This window comes from Hyla sarda, chromosome 4 (genome assembly GCF_029499605.1).
Source record: "Hyla sarda isolate aHylSar1 chromosome 4, aHylSar1.hap1, whole genome shotgun sequence".
Taxonomy (NCBI): domain Eukaryota; kingdom Metazoa; phylum Chordata; class Amphibia; order Anura; family Hylidae; genus Hyla; species Hyla sarda.
The window spans coordinates 204,081,798-204,102,314 of NC_079192.1; the positions used below are offsets into that span (position 1 = coordinate 204,081,798).

Consider the following 20,517-nt stretch of genomic DNA (forward strand, 5'->3'; position numbering starts at 1 on the left):
TTTTTATAATTTGGACATTTCCAAACTCTGCGATACCACATATGTTTGTTTTTACAGTTTTTGTGTTTTTTTTTTTTTTAAATGGGTAAAGGGGGTTATTCAAACTTTTAATAGGGAAGGGGTTAAATAATCTTTATTAACTTTTTTTTTTTTTTGCTATAACACTGCACACACTGATATTTTCCATTGATCATCGTTATCCCATAGGATAACCTTGATCAATGATTGTGCCGCTTGACTGCTCATGCCTGGATCTTAGGCACTGAGCTGTTATTCGGCGTTGGACACACAGGTGGCAGGTAGGGACCCTCCTTGTGTGTTCCAGCTGTTCGGGATGCCGCGATCTCACCGTGGCGGTCCCGAACAGCCGGCTGAGCTAGCCGGGATATGTTTATTTTTACTTTAGACATGGCGATCAACTTTGAACGCTGCGTCTAAAGGGTTGCTGATCACTGTGCCGTGCGCTATTAGCCATGGGTCCCAGCCGTTGTTCTAGAACGCGGGGCGCCACATTATAGAACAGGAGCGGACTCAGGGCGTACAGATATGTGCTGAGTCCTTAAGTGGTTAAAAATCAGACAATGTGATTTTAAGGATTTTTTTTCTCTCATTGTGCGCGTGTGTGTGTGTGTGTGTGTGTGTGTGTGTGTGTCAACCTACGTAGATTTTGGTTGTTGCCATCTTTAAAGCGAATACATTTGTTAAAAGAAAACTGCTAGATCAAATGAACACACTTTACTATATTGAATGCCTAATTTTAGCTACAGTGACTTTAGCTAACTTTAATCTTGAATATTTTTAAAGTTTAATTTAAAGTCAATTATTTGTATTCTGATTTTAAAGATTTCATTTGGAGTCAGGAAGAACCACAAAATATGGGTGCTTGGACTTTTGTTGCACCTAGGTTTGAGAAACAGTTGGGGTGGAAGGTAAGATTTCTCTAACATTTATACATTTTACTACCGTATATACTCGAGTATAAGCCAAGGCCCCTAATTTCACCCCCAAAACCCAGGAAAAGTTATTGACTCGACTATAAGCCTAGGGTGGGAAATACATCATCCCCCCATGTCATCATCCAGACCCCCTTCATTAACATCCCCATCATGATCACCCTGTCATCATCCCCCCTTCATCATTACCCTGTCATCATCCCCCCCCCCTTCATCGTCACCGCCTGTCATCATTTCCCCCCCCTTCATCATCAATCACCACCTGTCAATCCAGTGGTCTTCAACCTGCGTACCTTCAGATGTTGCAAAACTACAACTCCCAGCATGCTTGGAGTTGTAGTTTTGAAACATCTGGAGGTCCGCAGGTTGAGGACCACTGCAGCCTTTGTCATCATCCAGACCCCCCCCCCCCCCCTTTAGTTTTCTACTCGCCTGCCCTCGGTGGGAAGGAATGGTGAGCTGGTCCGGGCCATCTATGCTGCAGGGACCGTCCGGTGGGGAGGGTTACTTGTTCCGGGCTGTCCATGTTCACCGGGGAGGGGCCTCTTCTCCACTCCGGGCCCGGCCCCGGAATTGTGACGTTGCCTTGACGACGACACACAGGGACGTTCATGCGCAGGTACGAATGTCCCTGTTCGTCGTCGTCAAGTCAACGTCACTAGTCTGGGGCGGGCCCGGAGCAGAGAAGAGGGTCCCCCCCCCCGGTGAAGATGGACAGCCCGGAACAACTAACCCTCCCCACCGGACGGTCCCTGCAGCATAGATGGCCCGGACTGGCTCACGCTTTCTTCCCACCGAGGGGAGGTGAGTAGAAAACTTAAGGGGGGGGGTCTGGATGATGACGAAGGCCGCAGTGGTCTGCAACCTGAGGACCTCCAGATGTTTCAAAACTACAAATCCATCGGCTGTCAGGGCATGCTGGGATTTGTAGTTTTGAAACATCTGGAGATCCGCAGGTTGAAGACCACTGAACAGGAGGAGAGTTCACTCGAGTATAAGCCGAGGGGGGTTTTTTCAGCACGAAAAATCGTGCTGAAAAACTCGGCTTATACTCGAGTATATACGGTATATTCTACATAGAATTTTATAGTTCCCATATGCAAATGACACAAAACCAGACACAGAAGACAAAGCAAAGTTAACTGTATAACTGTTTTGGTATGTTCACACACAATAATTTCATAGATTTCCACACAGAGTCTGCCTCAAAATTTGAGCCCTATTGCTTATACAGTAATGGGAAATCTTTGCCCACGTGCAAGTCACAGAATGAGCTCCCTGTAGCTCTTTGTATACACTGATAGCGACAGATTTGCCGCCGGCTCTCACAATCTGACACAAAGCTACCGAGCTGCAGCAGGGAGCTAGCTCTGCAGTCACTTTGACTGCCGGCAGCACATCTGCCAGCAGTCACAGAAGTGGATGTGCTGTGTGTGACTTTACCCTACGAGTAGAAGACAGCCTAAAGTAAAATGGTAACCCACAAGGGCGGCAGATTTATCAAAAAGGTCTAACAGCAACCAAGCAGCACTCATATTCCTAAACTGCTTTAGTCCAATAAAAGCTCAGTTCTGCTTGCTATGGACAACAAAGACTGCTCTTTTAGACATTTTTAATAAATAAGGCCCAAATGGACCAAATATATCAACTGTCTAAAACAAAAACTGCCTTTTATGATGTGCCCCCCATGTAGTTGTTTATTTTTCTGTCTTTTCAGCTACGGCTTGTAAGCAGACCTGCTCTTCCTGCACCTGCAGTGGGAATTGGGACTCTACACCAACAACAACAACAAGATATCATTAGAAAAACATTTGCGTAACTGAGAGAGTGCTTTTTCCGGCATCAACTTTTTGACTAAATCAAGACTTGCTTCTCTTTTCAATAACCATTTCTGCAACTGGATGTAATACACCAATTCTGCCCTGCTAGCCTTCATTCCTCTCAGGACAGGGATCATAACACTAAAATCATTTTTACTGTGCTAAAATGTATAATTCCAGACTGTTAGTACTCAATATAGTTCTAAATTTTATGACGATGACCACCTAGATTGCAAAGACTGCAATACGTTAAAGGGGTTGTCAAGTTATACAGGCGGACAAGGCTGTCTGTTAATAGTTAAAAAATTGTTAGGGCACTTACTTGTAATGGTGTCCTAACTTTCAAAGATTTGGAATAACAGCACTGTATTTGAGTAATACCATTAGTGAAAAATGCATGTATTTACATGCAGATTCTTATTCTTAATAACTGTGGCATGTACCATTGTGCTAAGAAATGATTACAAAAATGTAAGCAATTACAGTGCTGCAATATTTTGCAGCAAAGGCTTCTTTCAAATAATGTTTTTGTGACGCTTTGTTGCATCTGTCATAAATACACTCCTATGTTGGGTAAAAAATTGTATACTGCATGTAATACTTTTACTGAATCTTGTGCTATAGAATAGTACAGAGGTGTGCAGGATTCCATCCAGCAGAAAAACACAAACCTTGATGAAAACCACCCATATGGAGGCCATCATTTAACTTTTCTGGCCTCCGTAGGGTGATTGGGGTCTATGGATATATTTGCTGTGTGCTGTGGGAGATATCCTGACTTGTGGTAAACTGTCCTCCAAATGTAGTGTGAACGCACCCTAAGAGAATCTTTACAAGTAGGTGCGTCACATGCATGGATTTCTATGAAAGCAGGTTTATCATGATCTTTACTCCTGGCTCAAATGCACTGCTTAAGTAGTTTCTTTTGCAACCTTTAAACAGTACGTATTACAAAGTGCATGAAGTGTACTCTATGCAATCTCAGTTTAGATTATTGGAGATTTTCTTAAAACAAAAACATATTTACAAACAATTTTTAAAGTACAGATGTTTGCGGAATAGTGGAGAAGAACTTTCCTTGCATCAGATTCTAACAGTAGTGTAAAATAAATGAATAACACTGTTTTAGGTGCATAATGTACACTACACCACAGCAGTCAGCCCTTCTTACGATAGTTAGCCATAGAGTTTTAGCAAGTTTTATATTGGTGAGTGTAATTAAGGGCACTCATTTTTAAGTTTATTAATTTTTTGCCAGCATCAGAATTGGTTCCTTGCTACCCTTTTTTTTGCTTTTGTTTTACTTTTCTTTTTATTTTTTGTACTAGAACAAAATTGGACCCAATCAGAGGGAATACTTTATCAAGGGCTTTTCTTTTAAGGCCGAATATGTGTGGAATGTGGCTGGAAAATATGGGCGGACATTCCGCACATTTACTTGATGCAGCGCCACTAGGAACGATCAGGAATGCGCTGTCTCCATAGACAGCAATGCATTTCCAAGCTGAATTCGCAGAAACATTGAACAGGTTCAATGTTGCTGCGGATGCGGGAATCGGGATCCCCGCCAAGTGCACAGTGCATCAGAATCCCATTGAAATAATGAGACTCTGCTGCAGAGGTAATTTTGAGCAGAATATTCCTGTTTGAATGTGGCCTTATGCTGTATTTGTCAGTAACTATGTATAACATGTATGGTGTGCAATAACTATGGGGTAATACCTGTGGGTAAAACCTTGATGTTGTCACAACTGTAAATTGAAAAGGTTGAACCTGGAAGAAATGCAGTATGACTGAGTACAAACTTGTCATTTTATTTTTTTGCCTGAATATGTCTCTTAAAATAATGTGAATTAAACTTAATTGCTATGTATTTTCTGATTCAGAACATAATGTATGTAATATGCTTTGCTTGATTTCTACAAATGTGATAATTTATTGTGCTGTTTTCTAAGTGTATCCTATCCCTAAATCAATATCATAAGGAAGTATAAATGACATTAAAAATAATCTCTACCCCCAAAAATATGTTTAACTTCATGAGTGTGCTTTTGGATTTTTTTTTTTGGGGGGGGGGGCTGTTCTGTGGTTCTCTGGCTATAGAGGAATGGTTGACAGTTTGTCCGGTATGGGTACAATTTGTATTACCTCTATAATCTGTATACTTATTTTCATAGTACATAGGTACTTGCATGGGAAGCCTCAAACTTCTCATATCTCACTGCTTTTGGGAGTGAGATACTAACTAGAAGTAGTAGTGGAGTTTAGCCTCCAGGCAAGCTATTTTTTATATACCGTATATACTCGAGTATAAGCCGAGTTTTTCAGCACGATTTTTCGTGCTGAAAACACCCCCCTCGGCTTATACTCGAGTGAACTCCCCCACCCGCAGTGGTCTTCAACCTGCGGACTTCCAGAGGTTTCAAAACTACAACTCCCAGCAAGCCAGGGCAGCCATCGGCTGTCCGGGCTTGCTGGGAGTTGTAGTTTTGAAACCTCTGGAGGTCCGCAGGTTGAAGACCACTGAGGGCGAATGATGAGAAGAGCATGATGAAGGGGGGGTGTGGGGATGATGAAGGGGGGTGGGGATGATGACAAGGGGATGATGAAGGGGGGGTGTGGGATGATTACAAGGGGATGATGAAGGGGGGATGTGTGGGATGATAAGGGGATGATGAAGGGGGGATGTGTGGGATGATAAGGGGATGATGAAGGGGGGATGTGTGGGATGATGACAAGGGGATGATGAAGGGGGGATGTGTGGGATGATAAGGGGATGATGAAGGGGGGATGTGTGGGATGATAAGGGGATGATGAAGGGGGGATGTGTGGGATGATGATGAGGATGTTAATGACGGGTCTGGATGATGACAGGGGGGGATGAGGTATTTCCCACCCTAGGCTTATACTCGAGTCAATAACTTTTCCTGGGATTTTGGGTTGAAATTAGGGGTCTCGGCTTATACTCGGGTCGGCTTATACTCGAGTATATACGGTACTATTGCAAGGGAACTTACTACATAAAAGGTGTTTATAGGTATTGTAATCATTCAGAATGGTAAAATACTGTTGATACTATGGAACAAACTTGTGTTATTTGTACAGTGTCCACATTGGGACATAGTCAAACATCATTAACATGCTTGCTTTATGCTTCAGACAATTTACTTATTTTGCAGGGTTGCATTCAGAAACTTTAGTTGGGGGGGGGGTGGCGGCACAAAGACTGACTAGTGTTATGTAATGCATTGGGTGCAAATAAAAGCAATTTAACCCCTTAAGGACCCAGCCAATTTTCACCTTAACCCCTTAAGGACGCAGGACGTAAGTGTACGTCCTGGTGAGGTGGTACTTAACGCACCAGGACGTACATTTACGTCCTAAGCATAACCGCGGGCATCGGAGCGATGCCCGTGTCATGCGCGGCTGATCCCGGCTGCTGATCGCAGCCAGGGACCCGCCGGCAATGGCCGACGCCCGCGATCTCGAGGGCGTCCGCCATTAACCCCTCAGGTGCCAGGATCAATACAGATCCCGGCATCTGCGGCAGTTGGCGATTTAAATGAACGATCGGATCGCCCGCAGCGCTGCTGCGGGGATCCGATCATTCATAACGCCGCACGGAGGTCCCCTCTCCTTCCTCCGTGCGGCTCACGGCGTCTCCTGCTCTGGTCTGTGATCGAGCAGACCAGAGCAGGAGATGACCGATAATACTGATCTGTTCTATGTCCTATACATAGAACAGATCAGTATTAGCAATCATGGTATTGCTATGAATAGCCCCCTATAGGGACTATTCAAGTGTAAAAAAAAAATGTAAAAGTAAAAAAAAAGTGAAAAATCCCCTCCCCCAATAAAAAAGTAAAACGTCCGTTTTTTCCTATTTTTCCCCCAAAAAGCGTAAAAAACATTTTTTATAGACATATTTGGTATCGCCGCGTGCGTAAATGTCCGAACTATTAAAATAAAATGTTAATGATCCCGTACGGTGAACGGCGTGAACGAAAAAAAATAAAAAAAAGTCCAAAATTCCTACTTTTTTAATACATTTTATAAAAAAAAAATTATAAAAAATGTATTAAAAGTTTTTTATATGCAAATGTGGTATCAAAAAAAAGTACAGATCATGGCGCAAAAAATGAGCCCCCATACTGCCACTTATACGGAAAAATAAAAAAGTTAGAGGTCATCAAAATAAAGGGATTATAAACGTACTAATTTGGTTAAAAAGTTTGTGATTTTTTTTAAGCGCAACAATAATATAAAAGTATATAATAATGGGTATCATTTTAATCGTATTGACCCTCTGAATAAAGAACACGTCATTTTTACCATAAATTGTACGGCGTGAAAACAAAACCTTCCAAAATTAGCAAAATTGCGTTTTTCGTTTTAATTTCCCCACAAAAAGTGTTTTTTGGTTGCGCCATACATTTTATGATATAATGAGTGATGTCATTACAAAGGACAACTGGTCGCGCAAAAAACAAGCCCTCATACTAGTCTGTGGATGAAAATATAAAAGAGTTATGATTTTTAGAAGGCGAGGAGGAAAAAATGAAAATGTAAAAATTAAATTGTCTGAGTCCTTAAGGCCAAAATGGGCTGAGTCCTTAAGGGGTTAAAGGGGTACCCCCATGGAAAACTTTTTTTTGCCAGAAAGTTAAACAGATTTGTAAATCACTTCTATTAAAAAATCTTAATCCTTCCAGTACTTTTTAGGGGCTGTATACTAAAGAGTAATCCAAAAAGAAATGCATTTCCTCTGATGTCATGACCACAGTGCTCTCTGCTGTCCATTTTAGGAACTGTCCAGAGCAGGAGAAAATCCTCATAGCAAACACATGCTGCTCTGAACAGTTCCTAAAATGGACAGCAGAGAGCACTGTGGTCATGACATCAGAGGAAATGCATTTCTTTTTTGGATTTCTCTTTAGTATACAGCCCCTAAAAAGTACTGGAAGGAATAAGATTTTTTTAATAGTATTTACAAATCTGTTTAACTTTCTGGCACCAGTTGATTTAAAAAAAAAATATATATATATATATATATTTCCACGGGAGTACCCCTTTAAGGACCCGGCCATTTTTTTCACATCTGACCACTGTCACTTTAAGTACTCTGGGATGCTTTTACTTTTCATTCTGATTCAGAGATAGTTTTTTCGTGACATATTCTACTTTTTTAGTGGTAAAATTTTGTCGATACTTGCATCATTTATTGGTGAAAAATTCCAAAATTGTATGAAAAATTTGCATTATTTTTTTTTTTTTACTTTGAAACTCCCTGCTTATAAGGAAAATGGACATCCCAAATTATATATTGATTCACATATACAATATGTCTACTTTATGTTTGCATCATAAAGTTGACATGTTTTTACTTTTGGAAGACATCAGAGGGCTTCAAAATTAAGCCGCATTTTTCCAATTTTTAACAATTTTCTAAATCAGAATTTTACAGGGATTAGTTCAGTTTGAAGTGGATTTGAAGGGTCTTCATATTAGAAATACCCCATAAATTACCCCATTATAAAAACTGCACCCCTCAAAGTATTCAAAATGACATTCAGTAAATGTGTTAACCCTTTAGGTGTTTCACAGGAATAGCAGCAAAGTGAAGGAGATAATGCTAAATCTTCATTTTTTACACTCGCATGTTCTTGTAGACCCATTTTTTGATTTTTACAAGGAGTAAAAGGAGAGAAATCACCCAAAAATGTGTAACCCAATTTCTCTAAGAGTAAGGAAGTATCTCATATGTGTATGTCAAGTGCTCTGTGGGTGCACTAGAGGGCTCAGAAGGGAAGGAGCGACAATGGGATTTTGGAGAGTGAATTATTCTGAAATGTTTTTTTTGGGGGGCATGTCACATTTAGGAAGCCCCTATGGTGCCAGAACAGCAGGAAAAAAAACAAAACACATGGCATACTATTTTGGAAACTACACCCCTCAGGGAACGTAACAAGGGGTACAGTGAGCCTTAACACCCAAAAAAGTGTTTGACTTTTTGTTAAAGTTGAATGAGTAAACAAATTCTTTTTTTTTTCACTAAAATGCTGGGTTTTCCCCAAATAAATTTTTTTTACAAGGGGTTATAGGAGAAAATGTCCCCTAAAATTTGTAACCCCATCTCTTCTGAGTATGGAAATACCCTGTGTGTGGACATCAAGTGCTCTGCTGGCGCACTACAATGCTCAGAAGAGAAGGAGTCACATTTGGCTTTTGGAAAGCAAATTTTGCTGAAATGGTTTTGTCACATTTAGGAAGCCCCTATGGTGCCAGAACAGCAAAAAAACAAAAACACATGGCATACTATCTTGGAATTTACACACCTCAAGGAACGTAGCAAGGGGTCCAGTGAGCCTTAACACCCCACAGGTGTTTAACGACTTTTCGTTAAAGTCTGATGTGTAAATGAAAATCATTTTTTTTCACGAAAATGCTTATATTTACAAAGCCCCCCGTGGTGCCAGAACAGTGCCCCCCCACATGTGACCCCATTTTGGAAACTACACCCCTCACAGAATTTAATAAGGGGTGCAATGAGTATTTACACCCCACTGGCATTTGACAGATCTTTGGAACAGTGGGCTGAGCAAATGAAAAATGACATTTTTCATTTTCACGGGCCACTGTTCCAAAAATCTGTCAGACACCTGTGGGGCGTAAATGCTCAATGTACCCCTTATAACATTCCGTGAGGGTTGTAGTTTCCAAAATGAGGTCACATGTGGGGGGGGGTCCATTGATCCGGCACTATGGGGGCTTTGTAAACACACATGGCCTTCAATTATGGACAAATTTTCTCGCCAAAAGCCCAATGACGCTCCCTCTCTTCTGAGCATTGTAGTGCACCCGCAGAGTACTTTACATCCACATATGGGGTATGTTCTTACTCAGAAGAAATGGGGTTGCAAATTTTGCGAGGCCCTTTCTCCTATTACCCCTTGTGAAAATTAAAAATTTAGGGCAACACCAGCATTTTAGTAAAAAAATGTTTTTTCCCGTTTTCCCATCCAACTTTAACGAAAATTCGTCAAACACCTGTGGGGTGTTAAGGCTCACTGCACCCCTTGTTACGTTCCTTGAGGGGTGTAGTTTCCAAAATGGGGTCAAACGTGGGTATTTATTTTTGGAGTTTGTCAGAACTTCTTTAAAATCAGCCACCCCTGTGCAAATCACCAATTTAGGCCTCAAATGTACGTAGTGCGCTCTCACTCCTGAGCCTTGTTGTGCGTCCGCAGAGCATTTTACACCCACATATGAGATATTTCCGTACTCCAAAACGTTTCTCTCTGAAGCATGCGTTTTCTATTATGATTTTCAGAGAGAGAAACGTTTTGGATTACAGAGCTTGAAACCTTAATGCCGAAAGGTATGAATGAACATTACAGTTTTAATGTATTTTTGTAAGACCCATTATGCTGAATTTATAATTGTTATATGTGCATTTAAAAAAAAAACTTTTGTAAGTTTATCTAATTAATTGCAGCTGTGGTACTCTTACTTAGACGTTTGTGTTCCCAGCAGTCAATGCGCATGAATAAGGGAGTCCGCCCCTGAAACGCCATGACTGGTGAAATCACTGAAAACGCTGCTATTTTCTGCTGCTGTTATGCTGCTTAATTCTGTCCTGTGAGACGAACCTTTGTGCAATAAGAAACGATGCAATAAAATCGGAATAATATTTCCAAGAAAATAGTGAGTCATGTATTCTATGTATAATCACTTGCCATGTGAAGCTTATTTGGTGTGCTGCTAGCATTCTAATGGCCTACAATATGTGTACAACCCAGTGTGCTTTATATAGTTTATTGGAGCTCTTATAGTGTGGGCAATTCATTTGGATTATAATGCCTTACTAGGAACTCCAGTTGTTGTTGTTTCTAAGTTGCTAAACTCCCAGCATCCCTGGACAGTCAGTGGCTGTCCGTAAATGCTGGGAGTTGTTGTTTTGCAACAGCTGGAGGCTCCATTTTGGAAACACTGCCATACGATATGTTTTTCATTTTTATTGTGGGGGACAGTGTAAGGGGGTGTATATGTAGTGTTTTACCCTATATTTTGTTTTAGTGTATTGTTTTTCGGGTACATTCACACGGATGGTGGTTTACGGTGAGTATCCCGCCAGGAGTTTGCGCTGCGGTGGAAAATTTGCCACAGCTCAAACTTGAAGCAGGAAACTCAATGTAAATCCGCCCCTGTAAATGAACCTGTACATTCACATGGGGGAGGGGGCAAACCTCCAGCTGTTGCAAAACTACAACTCCCAACATGCACTGACAAGACCTTACATGTTGGTAGTTGTACTTTTGCAACAGCTGGAGGCACACTGGTTGGAAAACCTTCAGTTAAGTTCTGTTATCTAACTCTCTAAGTATTTTACAACCAGTGTGCCTCCAGCTGTTGCAAAACTACAACTTCCAGCATGTACTGATTGCCAAAGGGCATGCTGGGAGATGTAGTTATAAAACAGCTGGAGGTATGCAACTACAACTCCCAGCATGGCGATACAGCCGTTTGCTGTTCGTGCATGCTGGGAGTTGTAGTTTTGCAAGATTTAGAGGGCCACGGTTTAGAAACCACCACACAGTGATCTCCAAACTGTAGCCCTCCAGATGGTGCAAAGCTACAAATCCCAGCATGCCGAGACAGGAAACTGCTGTGTGGGCATGCTGGGAGTTGTAGTTTTGCAAGATCTAGAGGGCCACAGTTTAGAGACCACTGTAGAGTCTCAGGACCCTCCTGGGCATTTGCACGGGGTGCCTGCTGATAGATATCAGCAGTCATCCCGGTCCGGTCCCCGCCTGGCACGCAGCGGGGACCGAAATTCCCACAGGCATACAGGTACACTCGGGCTCCTTAAAGTTCCAGGGAGCCAGGGTGTACCCATACACCTGGAATCCTTAAGGGGTTAATCATCACATTTCTTGGATAGCTAGTATTTCTACACCGAACCACTATGTGATGAATCGGGCTCATAGGGGACACGTATATTTGCCTTTACACCATTTTTAACATCTACAAATTTTGCGCAATTGCGATTTTTTTTTTTTTTCCATTTGTGGTGTTTTTTTAAATTTTTTTTTTTTGGGTGGATGCTTTTCTAAAGTTATCACCTGTTTGGTGTACCGTACGCCACTTTATGCAGTGGACTGGTATGTACAAAAAAATATTAAATCTGCGCAGGATACTGTACTTGTGAATAGACCTTGATGCAGGATAGACCTTTTTGACAATCTTGTGTACTTTGGAAGAGTGATTCAAGTTTGACGTTTGCACCTAATTTATCATGAGGCTTGCACTAAAATGGTAAATTTGGCGCAATTACGCAAAATGTGCACATCTTGTGTCCACAATATAGTCTAAAATACATCAACACTGATACATTTCCCCATGATGACCTGACAAATAAACATACTTGCCCACTTTTTCAAAGAACTATGCAAAATCATTCCCTGTGCCCTGTCCATTTATATATATAGACTGCTGCGTATTCTGCCCAGGGACAGTTTAAGGGTGTGGATATGTTAACCTATCAGTGCCTTTCAACCAGCACAGTCTTTCTACTAACTCTAAACTAACTTAAAAATCAGTCAGCTATACCTTTTTGTTCTAAAGGCGATATTTACATCAGGGACATGCTGTAGTCATACCTCCTAAGAGGGACAAATCACGCTCCCAGCCACTCCCCTAACCACAACATCAGCCACACTTCTAACCATACCCTCGCCATGGCTGCACATGCATAATGGGAATACCTCTTTAACTACAATTATGTCAGTCTGTCACTTAAGTTTAGGAGGACCTCCAATACACAGGTGACAGACTGACAACAACCACCATCATCATCATTACCACTACAGACCATATAAGTGATTACATAAATATATCAGGTGACGTTGTTCACTTTCCTTTTTCTTCTCCCTCCACCCCAGACCGTTATGATTATTTCTTCCAGCCACAACTGCAGAACCTGCCAGACAAACATTTTAGGCTCTGCACTTTTTCAGCACCTAGAATGTCCCAAACCGTAATAATGCCCCCTTGGTGGGGGGAGAGTTGTTAGGTCACTCCTGTAGGTAGACAGTCCTTCAGGTATTTTCCCCTATCACATAGGTGTCCTGAGTAGGTAGGGTCCAATAAAAGAGTTGCCCCTGTAGATAAATCCCCCAGATAGCTGTCCCCTATATGAAAACCTTCATATGAACTTTGTAGGTAGGCCCCCTTTGAGCTTTGTAGTTAGCCCCCATATTGGCTAGGCAGGAACCTAATAGATAGTCCCCTACATTAGGTAGGCAGCAGTCCCCTGATCCCACCCTCTTCCCCGGCATACTTACCTGCTGCTGGTCGTCTTCCCCTGTCAGCTGCCTCTTCTTTCCTTTTGAGCTCCGGCGTCTGAAGTCACTTGTGCGCCGCAGCGCAGAGGAAGGGTTCAGACTCTTGTCTGCTTGGCTTACTGTAGCCATGGACACAAGTGATTAAAGAGCACTTGAGAGGTGGTAGTGTACCACCAAAACATTGTGTGTAACTTTGGTGACAAAGATTAATGTAGCTTTTTTGTATGCGCTACCAACTTGTGATTTGGTCTACTTCTATATTGCACCAATGATATCACTACATATTACCTAAATAATATTACCACATCTTGACTTTCATTACTAGTACAGACCATATAAGTGATTACAGTGCAAATACATCCAGTGATGACTTCTCTGATCAGAGTTGTTCACTTTCCTTTTTCTATTTCTTCCAGCCCAGATCACCGTAACTTTTTTTTCTTCCAGCCATGACTCATTTCTGCAGTACTTGCCAGACAAACATTTTGGGCTTCTCCCTTTTGTAGGGCGTTTGCTTTCCTGAAAATAGGACATCCTTTAACGTAGTTACCTTTGTAGGTAGGTAGCTTGCCCCCTGAGACAAGGACCCCCTGTAGATACTTTGCCTCTTTAGATAACAGCCCTGGGTAGGTAGTTTGCCCCTGTAAACAGCACCCCATAAAAAGCAAAACATACCTTTTATCTGCTCCCTAGCAGTCATCAGCATCTTCTCCTGGCTTTTCCCTCCAGTCGTTGGAGGTCTCTCATTCTGCGCTAGTGCGTCCCAAAGATGGATGCTTTCGGCCTCTAATTGCTTTTAACTGTTCGTGCATTATTAGGATGCGCTTACAGTTAAAAGCGCCTCAAAGCCATGAGAAAAATGTCTTCTGCAATTGTTTGCCCAATAATCGCCTTGTATAAAAGGGCCCTTCTTTTTGACCTCTGATGCTAATATCTTATTTTGCCATCTAACGCCTCCTTTGCTAGTTCAAGGTAGTTACCTTCCTTACCCTGTGTTATGCTTTTTCTATGTCTGTATGCTTATGAACACTACTTTTTATTTTCCCAGATGGCCAGAACTCTGGATAAAAGTAAAGAAAATCATTGTTTCTGTGTCAAATGCTCCCAACCTGATTACCTTCCTAGGGATGTGTAGGGTGACTGCTCTACTGAAGCTTAGTTATATTCCAGTCAGAAACCAGAGACATTTTTGAATGGTACTGTGCTCAACCATCTGAAACTATGCTTCTGATGCCAAAAGTCATTCACCATCATCATCAACCACTGAGGCAGAGAAATCATCACTATCTGAGGGAGAAGGGGGCGACAGGAGCATGGCACTACCTGATCAGCCACATGCAACAAAGGGGCATGGTGCATAGAGTATGGGCCGTCAACCCCTTCTCGCCAACGGCCAGCACCTGGCGCAGTACCCTGGGTCCGGGTCCCCCACTTGCCCCTGCTCGCCTCGCCATGGCAGCTTGGCATGATGCAGCGCTGCCTTTAGCTGGCTGAAGACTTAAGGGTGAGTATAAGAAAATGGAGCGGTGGGTGAGTATGTACTACATTTCTCAGGTTTCTCCCTTGTGCTCCTTCCGCCCCCCCCCCTTCTTTGCTAGGCCCAGCTTTTCAGTCGCCATTATACGTGGCTGTACTAGACCGGACCTCCGGGCTCTGGCAGTGCCATGCTGTAGGGGACGGTACTGTCCCCTCCCTAGCTCTGCTACCCCAGGGATACTGCCGGCCACAGGAGGGACTTAGTTTCCCGGTGGTTGGGAGGGCTGTGTACTAGCCCAGGACCTCACTATTTTTCCCTGAGCGCCCGCACTGTGCTAGCCCACCCGCCACGCAGTGCACAATCCCATGTGGCTGGGCGATACCTCAGTGAAGGTGGAACTGGCTGCCTCATAAGCCCCGTGGCTACCCAGGTCTCCAGACCACAGCCAGCCCGCAAAGCGTTCTGTAACTCGTTAGCCAGAAACCCTCTGCTTGCTAACCCAGTGTGATTGTGGGTGCAGGGGGTCTCCGGTCTAACACAGCCGGGGCAATCTCTCAGTGGAGGCAGTACCGGCCGCGCCATAAGGCCAGTCCCCAGCATGGTCTCCGGACCCTGGGCGAGCGGTAGGGCTGGCCACTCAATTGTTTTTTTGCCACTGTCTCTTTCCCTTCTGTGAGGACCTTTTTTTTTTTTTTTTTTTTCAGTGACTCGGGGTGTGGTTCTTCTATTGAGCACCCTGTGTTCTCAGCAGGCCATGCTGTATAGTTGGAAAGAAAAAAGAGCTTGATAATGGGCGTTCTATGCCCTCTAGTGGCTGCATAAATTAATTCTGTGCAGCTCTATTGCAATCTGCTGTTGGGCCCCCCTCTAGGGCTTGCTTTTATATAGTCTCTCAGATTGACAGGAGTGACGCGCTGTAGCGTGTTGTATTTAAAGGTCGGAAGCGGGATAATCCCTAACTATCCCTTTACCTCCTTCAATTGCTCGGCCCTTAGTCCAAATGTTTTGTGGCAAGGGACCTTTTGCACGGTACACTTTTGCATACATGGTTGCGGACCTAGAGTTCGTAGTACCTGCTTTCTAGCCCTTGTTCCTGAGCCATTTTTTGGGGGGCTTTTGCCATTTTCCACAGCAACCTGTTGGTCACTTTCACAGAGGTGTAGGGTTTTGCCAGTGGTACAGTCCTGGGGACAGTACTCAGCGTGTCACACCACACTGCCCTTTACGTCCCTTAGGAAATCCCAGGAAGCCTGACAGTCCCCTCTTTGTTTCTTTCTCCTCCGGCTTCCCATACCAAGTCTGCTGTGTCCGTGGCTGTAGTTCAAGTATCCCACTACCTGGGAAAGGTGGCCAAAGGGGTGCCCCCTGTGTGAGCAATTGATTCTTTGCAGCTTCCATAGGGTGGTTCAGTGTGAAGTGGACCCTCTACAATGCCCATGGAGGGCGTGCTATCTGCCACAGCTGCAGTTCCGGTACTCCACTGTGAGTGAGAGTTGAGCGATGTAAGATGGACTTTCTACAACATCCATGGTGATGTCTGCCGCATACGAGGCTGCGGTTCCAGTACCTGCTATATGTCGGGATTGACTTGTGTTATGCACCCTCTGCAGCCGCACTGGTCAATACAAACTTTTTATAGGTCCCTTTCATGGGGGGGGTTTGCGGGGTATCTGTTGTTCAGATGTATTCATGTTAGGGTCTAGTTGAGGGGCGGGGGGGGGGGGGGATTGGTAGGGGGTGATGGATGGACTGACCACAGCCTGAAGTTCCTTCCTACCAAAGGAAAGATCTTCATCCTTCATCAGATCAAGTCGATAATGTCTGAAAATAGTGTGAGAACTCCAGGCAGCGGCCTTACAAATTTGCTCTAGTGCAGCTGAGGCTCTCTCTCCCCATGTAGTGGAAATTGCTTTAGAAGAGCTGTGAATCCTGATGGGGAAACTAACCCTGCTGCGGAGTAATCTAACTGAATAGCCTACTTAATCCATCTAGCGACGGTACTATATGATGCTGCTTTTCCTGTCTTTGCCCCCTGAAATTGGATAAGAAGCTGAGGTGACCACTTCATTCCTTGGAGATGTCTATGTAGTGTAATAAACATCTGCTGACATCCTGGAAATTAAATCCTTCATCTATATAATTTTTTGGGTTATTACAAAAGGAGGGAAAAATTACCAGCTGAGACCTATGGAAGTTAAAGACAACCTTAGGAAGAAAGGCAGGATCTGGGGATAAAACCACTTTATCATCTAATACAGTCATGTATGGTTCCTTTTAGTAAAAACTGGTAATCCCTCCTCCTACTAGCCGATTTGATAGCTTGCAGGAAAGCAAGTTTAACCACTTAGGGACCCAGGGTGTACAGGTATGCCCCGACTCCCTGGTACTTAAGGATCCAGGGCGTACCTGTATGCCTGTGGGAATTTCGGTCCCCGAAACCGGGATGACTGCTTATATCAATTAGCAGGCACCCCATGCAAACCCCTGGGGGGGGTCAATTAGCAGAATGTCTGCGATCCTGCGTCATATGGGTCTCCGGTGACCCGGAAAATAAGGGGGATCGGGGCTGTCCAAGACACCAACGATCCCTCCTATCGGTCGGTCAGAAGCAACCTGCCAATAGAAGATCGGGGGGTGTTAAACTTTGGTTCCCCCATCCTGCCCACCTCCAGTAATCCGGGCAGAACAGGGGAACTGTCCTGGGACTGGAGCGGCGGTGATCGGCGGGTGGCGTTCTGCTCCCTGGTGCGGCGATCCTGCGACTACGGAAGCCGGTGGGTTGTTGCCTAGCAAAATCTGGAGGGCTACAGTTTGGAGACCACTATACAGTGGTCTCTAAAACTGTAACCCTCCAGATGTTGCAAAACTAACTCCCGCAATGCCCACACAGCTGTTTGGGCATGCTGGGATTTGTAGTTTTGCAACAGCTGGAGGGCTACAGTTTGAAGATCACCAAAATAGTATGCCCTGTGTTTTTTTTTTTTTTTTTTGCTGTTCTGGCACCATAGGGGCTTCCTAAATGTGACCCTAATGCCCCCCAAAAACCATTTCAGAAAAACTCTCCCAAAATCCCATTGTCACTCCTTCCCTTCTGAGCCCTCTATTGCACCCCCAGAGCACTTGGCATACACATTTGAGATATTTCCTTACTCGAGAGAAATTGGGTTACACATTTTAGGGGGGTTTCTCTCCTTTTACCCCTTGTAAAAATTCTGAAGATTTTGAATTTTCTCCTTCAATTTGCTGCTATTCCTGTGAAACACAAAGGGTTAACACACTTACTAAATGTCATTTTAAATACTTTGAGGGGTGCAGTTTTTATAATGGGGTCATTTTTGGGGTATTTCTAATATGAAGGCCCCTCAAATCCACTTCAAAACTGAAATGGTCCCTGAAAAATTCAGATTTAGAAAATTTTGGAAGTCCTCTAAGGTCTTCCAAAAGTAAAAACATGTCAACTTTATGATGCCAACATAAAGTAGACATATTGTATATGTGAATCAATATATTATTTATTTGGGATGTCCATTTTCCTTATAAGCAGAGAATTTCAAAGTAAAAAAAATGCTAAATTTTCAAATTTTTCATAACATTTTGGAATTTTTCACCAAGAAATAATGCAAGTATCGACAAAATGTTACCACAATAATAATAAAGTAGAATGTCACGAAAAAAAAAAAATCTCTATCAGATTTAAAAGTAAAAGCATCCCAGAGTTAATGCTTAAATTGACAGTGGTCAGATGTGCAAAAAAATGCCCGGGTCCTTAAGGCAAACTTTTGATATCTTATAGCTTACTAATAAAAAAAACTAAACAAATTTTTTTCACCTTTGCAATGCTGTCCACTATATGTTTCCCTGCAGGGTCCAGGATGCCTTTTCCCCTACCTCATGCAGGGAACGTTCGGACTACTGCTGGCGGGGCAGTGGTCCTATCCCAGGAAGTCACAACCGTCCACAGCTATATGAAACAGGCAGAGAGCGAGCGCAGTGCTCGTCCGCACCTAATTTACATATCACCGCCCCCTGCATCTCCCCTATACTATAGATTGCACTGCAGGTAACCTCAGAGCAGCAGGAGCGGAAAGGAGCACTGCCAGGAGATACCCAGCCACCGTCCCTCCTGTGTGCTCAGCCTGTATGCACACTCCCAAGAGGGATCGCTGCATACAGGAAGAAGGGCAGAAGCTATCCCTTGCAGGCCTCACATGACTTTGCGCCTGCCGGGCCATGCCTACTTCCTCTCCCCGCAAGAGGCAGGGAACTAGTTAACACTAGATTCAAATTCCAGGGAGGAGAAGGTAGGTTTTATATCTGGCTTTATCCTAACTGCTGTCTTAACAAATCTTTTAATCCAAGGCTGATCGGCAAATTTGTAATCGAACAAAGCGGTGAGGACAGAAATCCAGCAGGCTGGAGCAGCAGAGCACCGATAACACTGATCAATGCTATGATGGGGGCTTAAAAAAAAAAAAAAAATAATAATAATAATAATAAATGTGAATAAGCCCCTCCCCTAATAAGTTTGAATTACCCCTTTTCCTAATTTTTAAATAAAATGTAATAAAAAAATATGGTACTGCCACGTGTGTAAATGTCCGAAACTATTAAAATATAAGGTTAGCTAAACAGCACGGTCCATGGTGTACACGTAAGCAAAAAAAAAAACAAAGTCCAAAATTGTGAATTGTTGGTAACTTCATATACCATAAAAATAATAAAAAGGGATCAAAAAGTCCCATCAAAACACAAATGGTACCGATAAAAACTACAGGCCACGACGCAAAAAGTGAGCCCTCATATAGCCCTGTATGTGGAAAAATAAAGTTATAGGGGTCAGAAGATGACAATTTGGGGCATGTAGTTATAATTTTTTTAAAGTAGTAAAATAAAATCTATATAAATTAAATATCCTTATAACCGTATGGACCTACAGAATAAAAATAAGGCGTAAATTTAACAAAAAAAAGTGCACCGCGTAGAAACGAAAGCCCTAAAAAGTTGCAAAATGGCGTGTTTTTTTTTTTTATTTCACCCCACAAATAATTTTTTTTTTGCTTTGTCTCAGATTATAATTAATGTCATTACAACGTACAATTGATGACACAAAAAAACAAGCTAATATAAATCTGGGAGTTTACCTTTTTTTTTTTTTTTTTTTTTTTTTTTTTTTACAACTGGCCAGTAGGGTCATGATCACCTGGTCTGAAAGTCCACTCTTAGGGTGCTTTCACACTACGATTGTAGTGTACCGTTGCTGGATCCGGTTGGGAGAGGCGAAAACCAGCCGCTCCCGTATCCCAGCCGTATACCACGGTTTTAGGTCCGGTCAGAAAACTGTATACAGTGCAAAAATGAGACAACCGGAGTCACCGTTTGACTCCGGTCGGCTCATTGAAATGAATGGGGTTCGGGCCGGATCCGGCTGGGATACGGGAGCAGACTGTTTTCGCCCCTCCCAACCGTACACTACAATCGTAGTGTGAAAGCACCCTTAGTTAAGATATCACTCAACAGCTTCAGATTGAAGGCAATAACTATTAGCATAGCTCTGTCTTCTATTATTTTCCTCAGCACCCTCGGTAACAGCCTGATTGGAGGAGAGGGATATAGCAGACCCTTCCCCCTATTCTGGGAGAAAGCATCTATCGCTAAGGTGTGATCCGCTGAAGACAGGGAGAAGATTTTTTTCTAGCTTCTTGTTTGATCTGGAGGCAAAGATATCTACAGTATTAGAGGAGAGCCCCAAAGATAACAAATCTGGGAACACACTACTTGGTCTGACTCCCATTCCCCTTGATTCAGGCAATGTCTGCTTAGATAGTCTGCTATGCAGTTCTGAGAATCATTCAGATGAAGTGCAAACAGTGATGACAGATGTAACTTGGCTAGCCTGAACAGGTGATTACAGGTTCTCATCATTG

At 43.1% G+C, this 20,517-nt stretch overlaps 1 protein-coding gene across 1 annotated transcript in view; it reads left to right on the forward strand.

Moving 5' to 3' along the window:
- The window catches only part of DHTKD1 (dehydrogenase E1 and transketolase domain containing 1), a 72,769-nt gene extending 67,645 nt beyond the window's left edge, over positions 1-5,124 (forward strand). The window contains exons 16-17 of the mRNA XM_056573321.1: positions 844-929; positions 2,671-5,124. Coding sequence (XP_056429296.1) covers positions 844-929; positions 2,671-2,772 — 188 coding nt within the window. The 3' untranslated portion in view covers positions 2,773-5,124. The remainder of the gene's footprint in view (positions 1-843; positions 930-2,670) is intronic.
- The last annotated feature ends 15,393 nt before the right edge of the window (positions 5,125-20,517 follow it).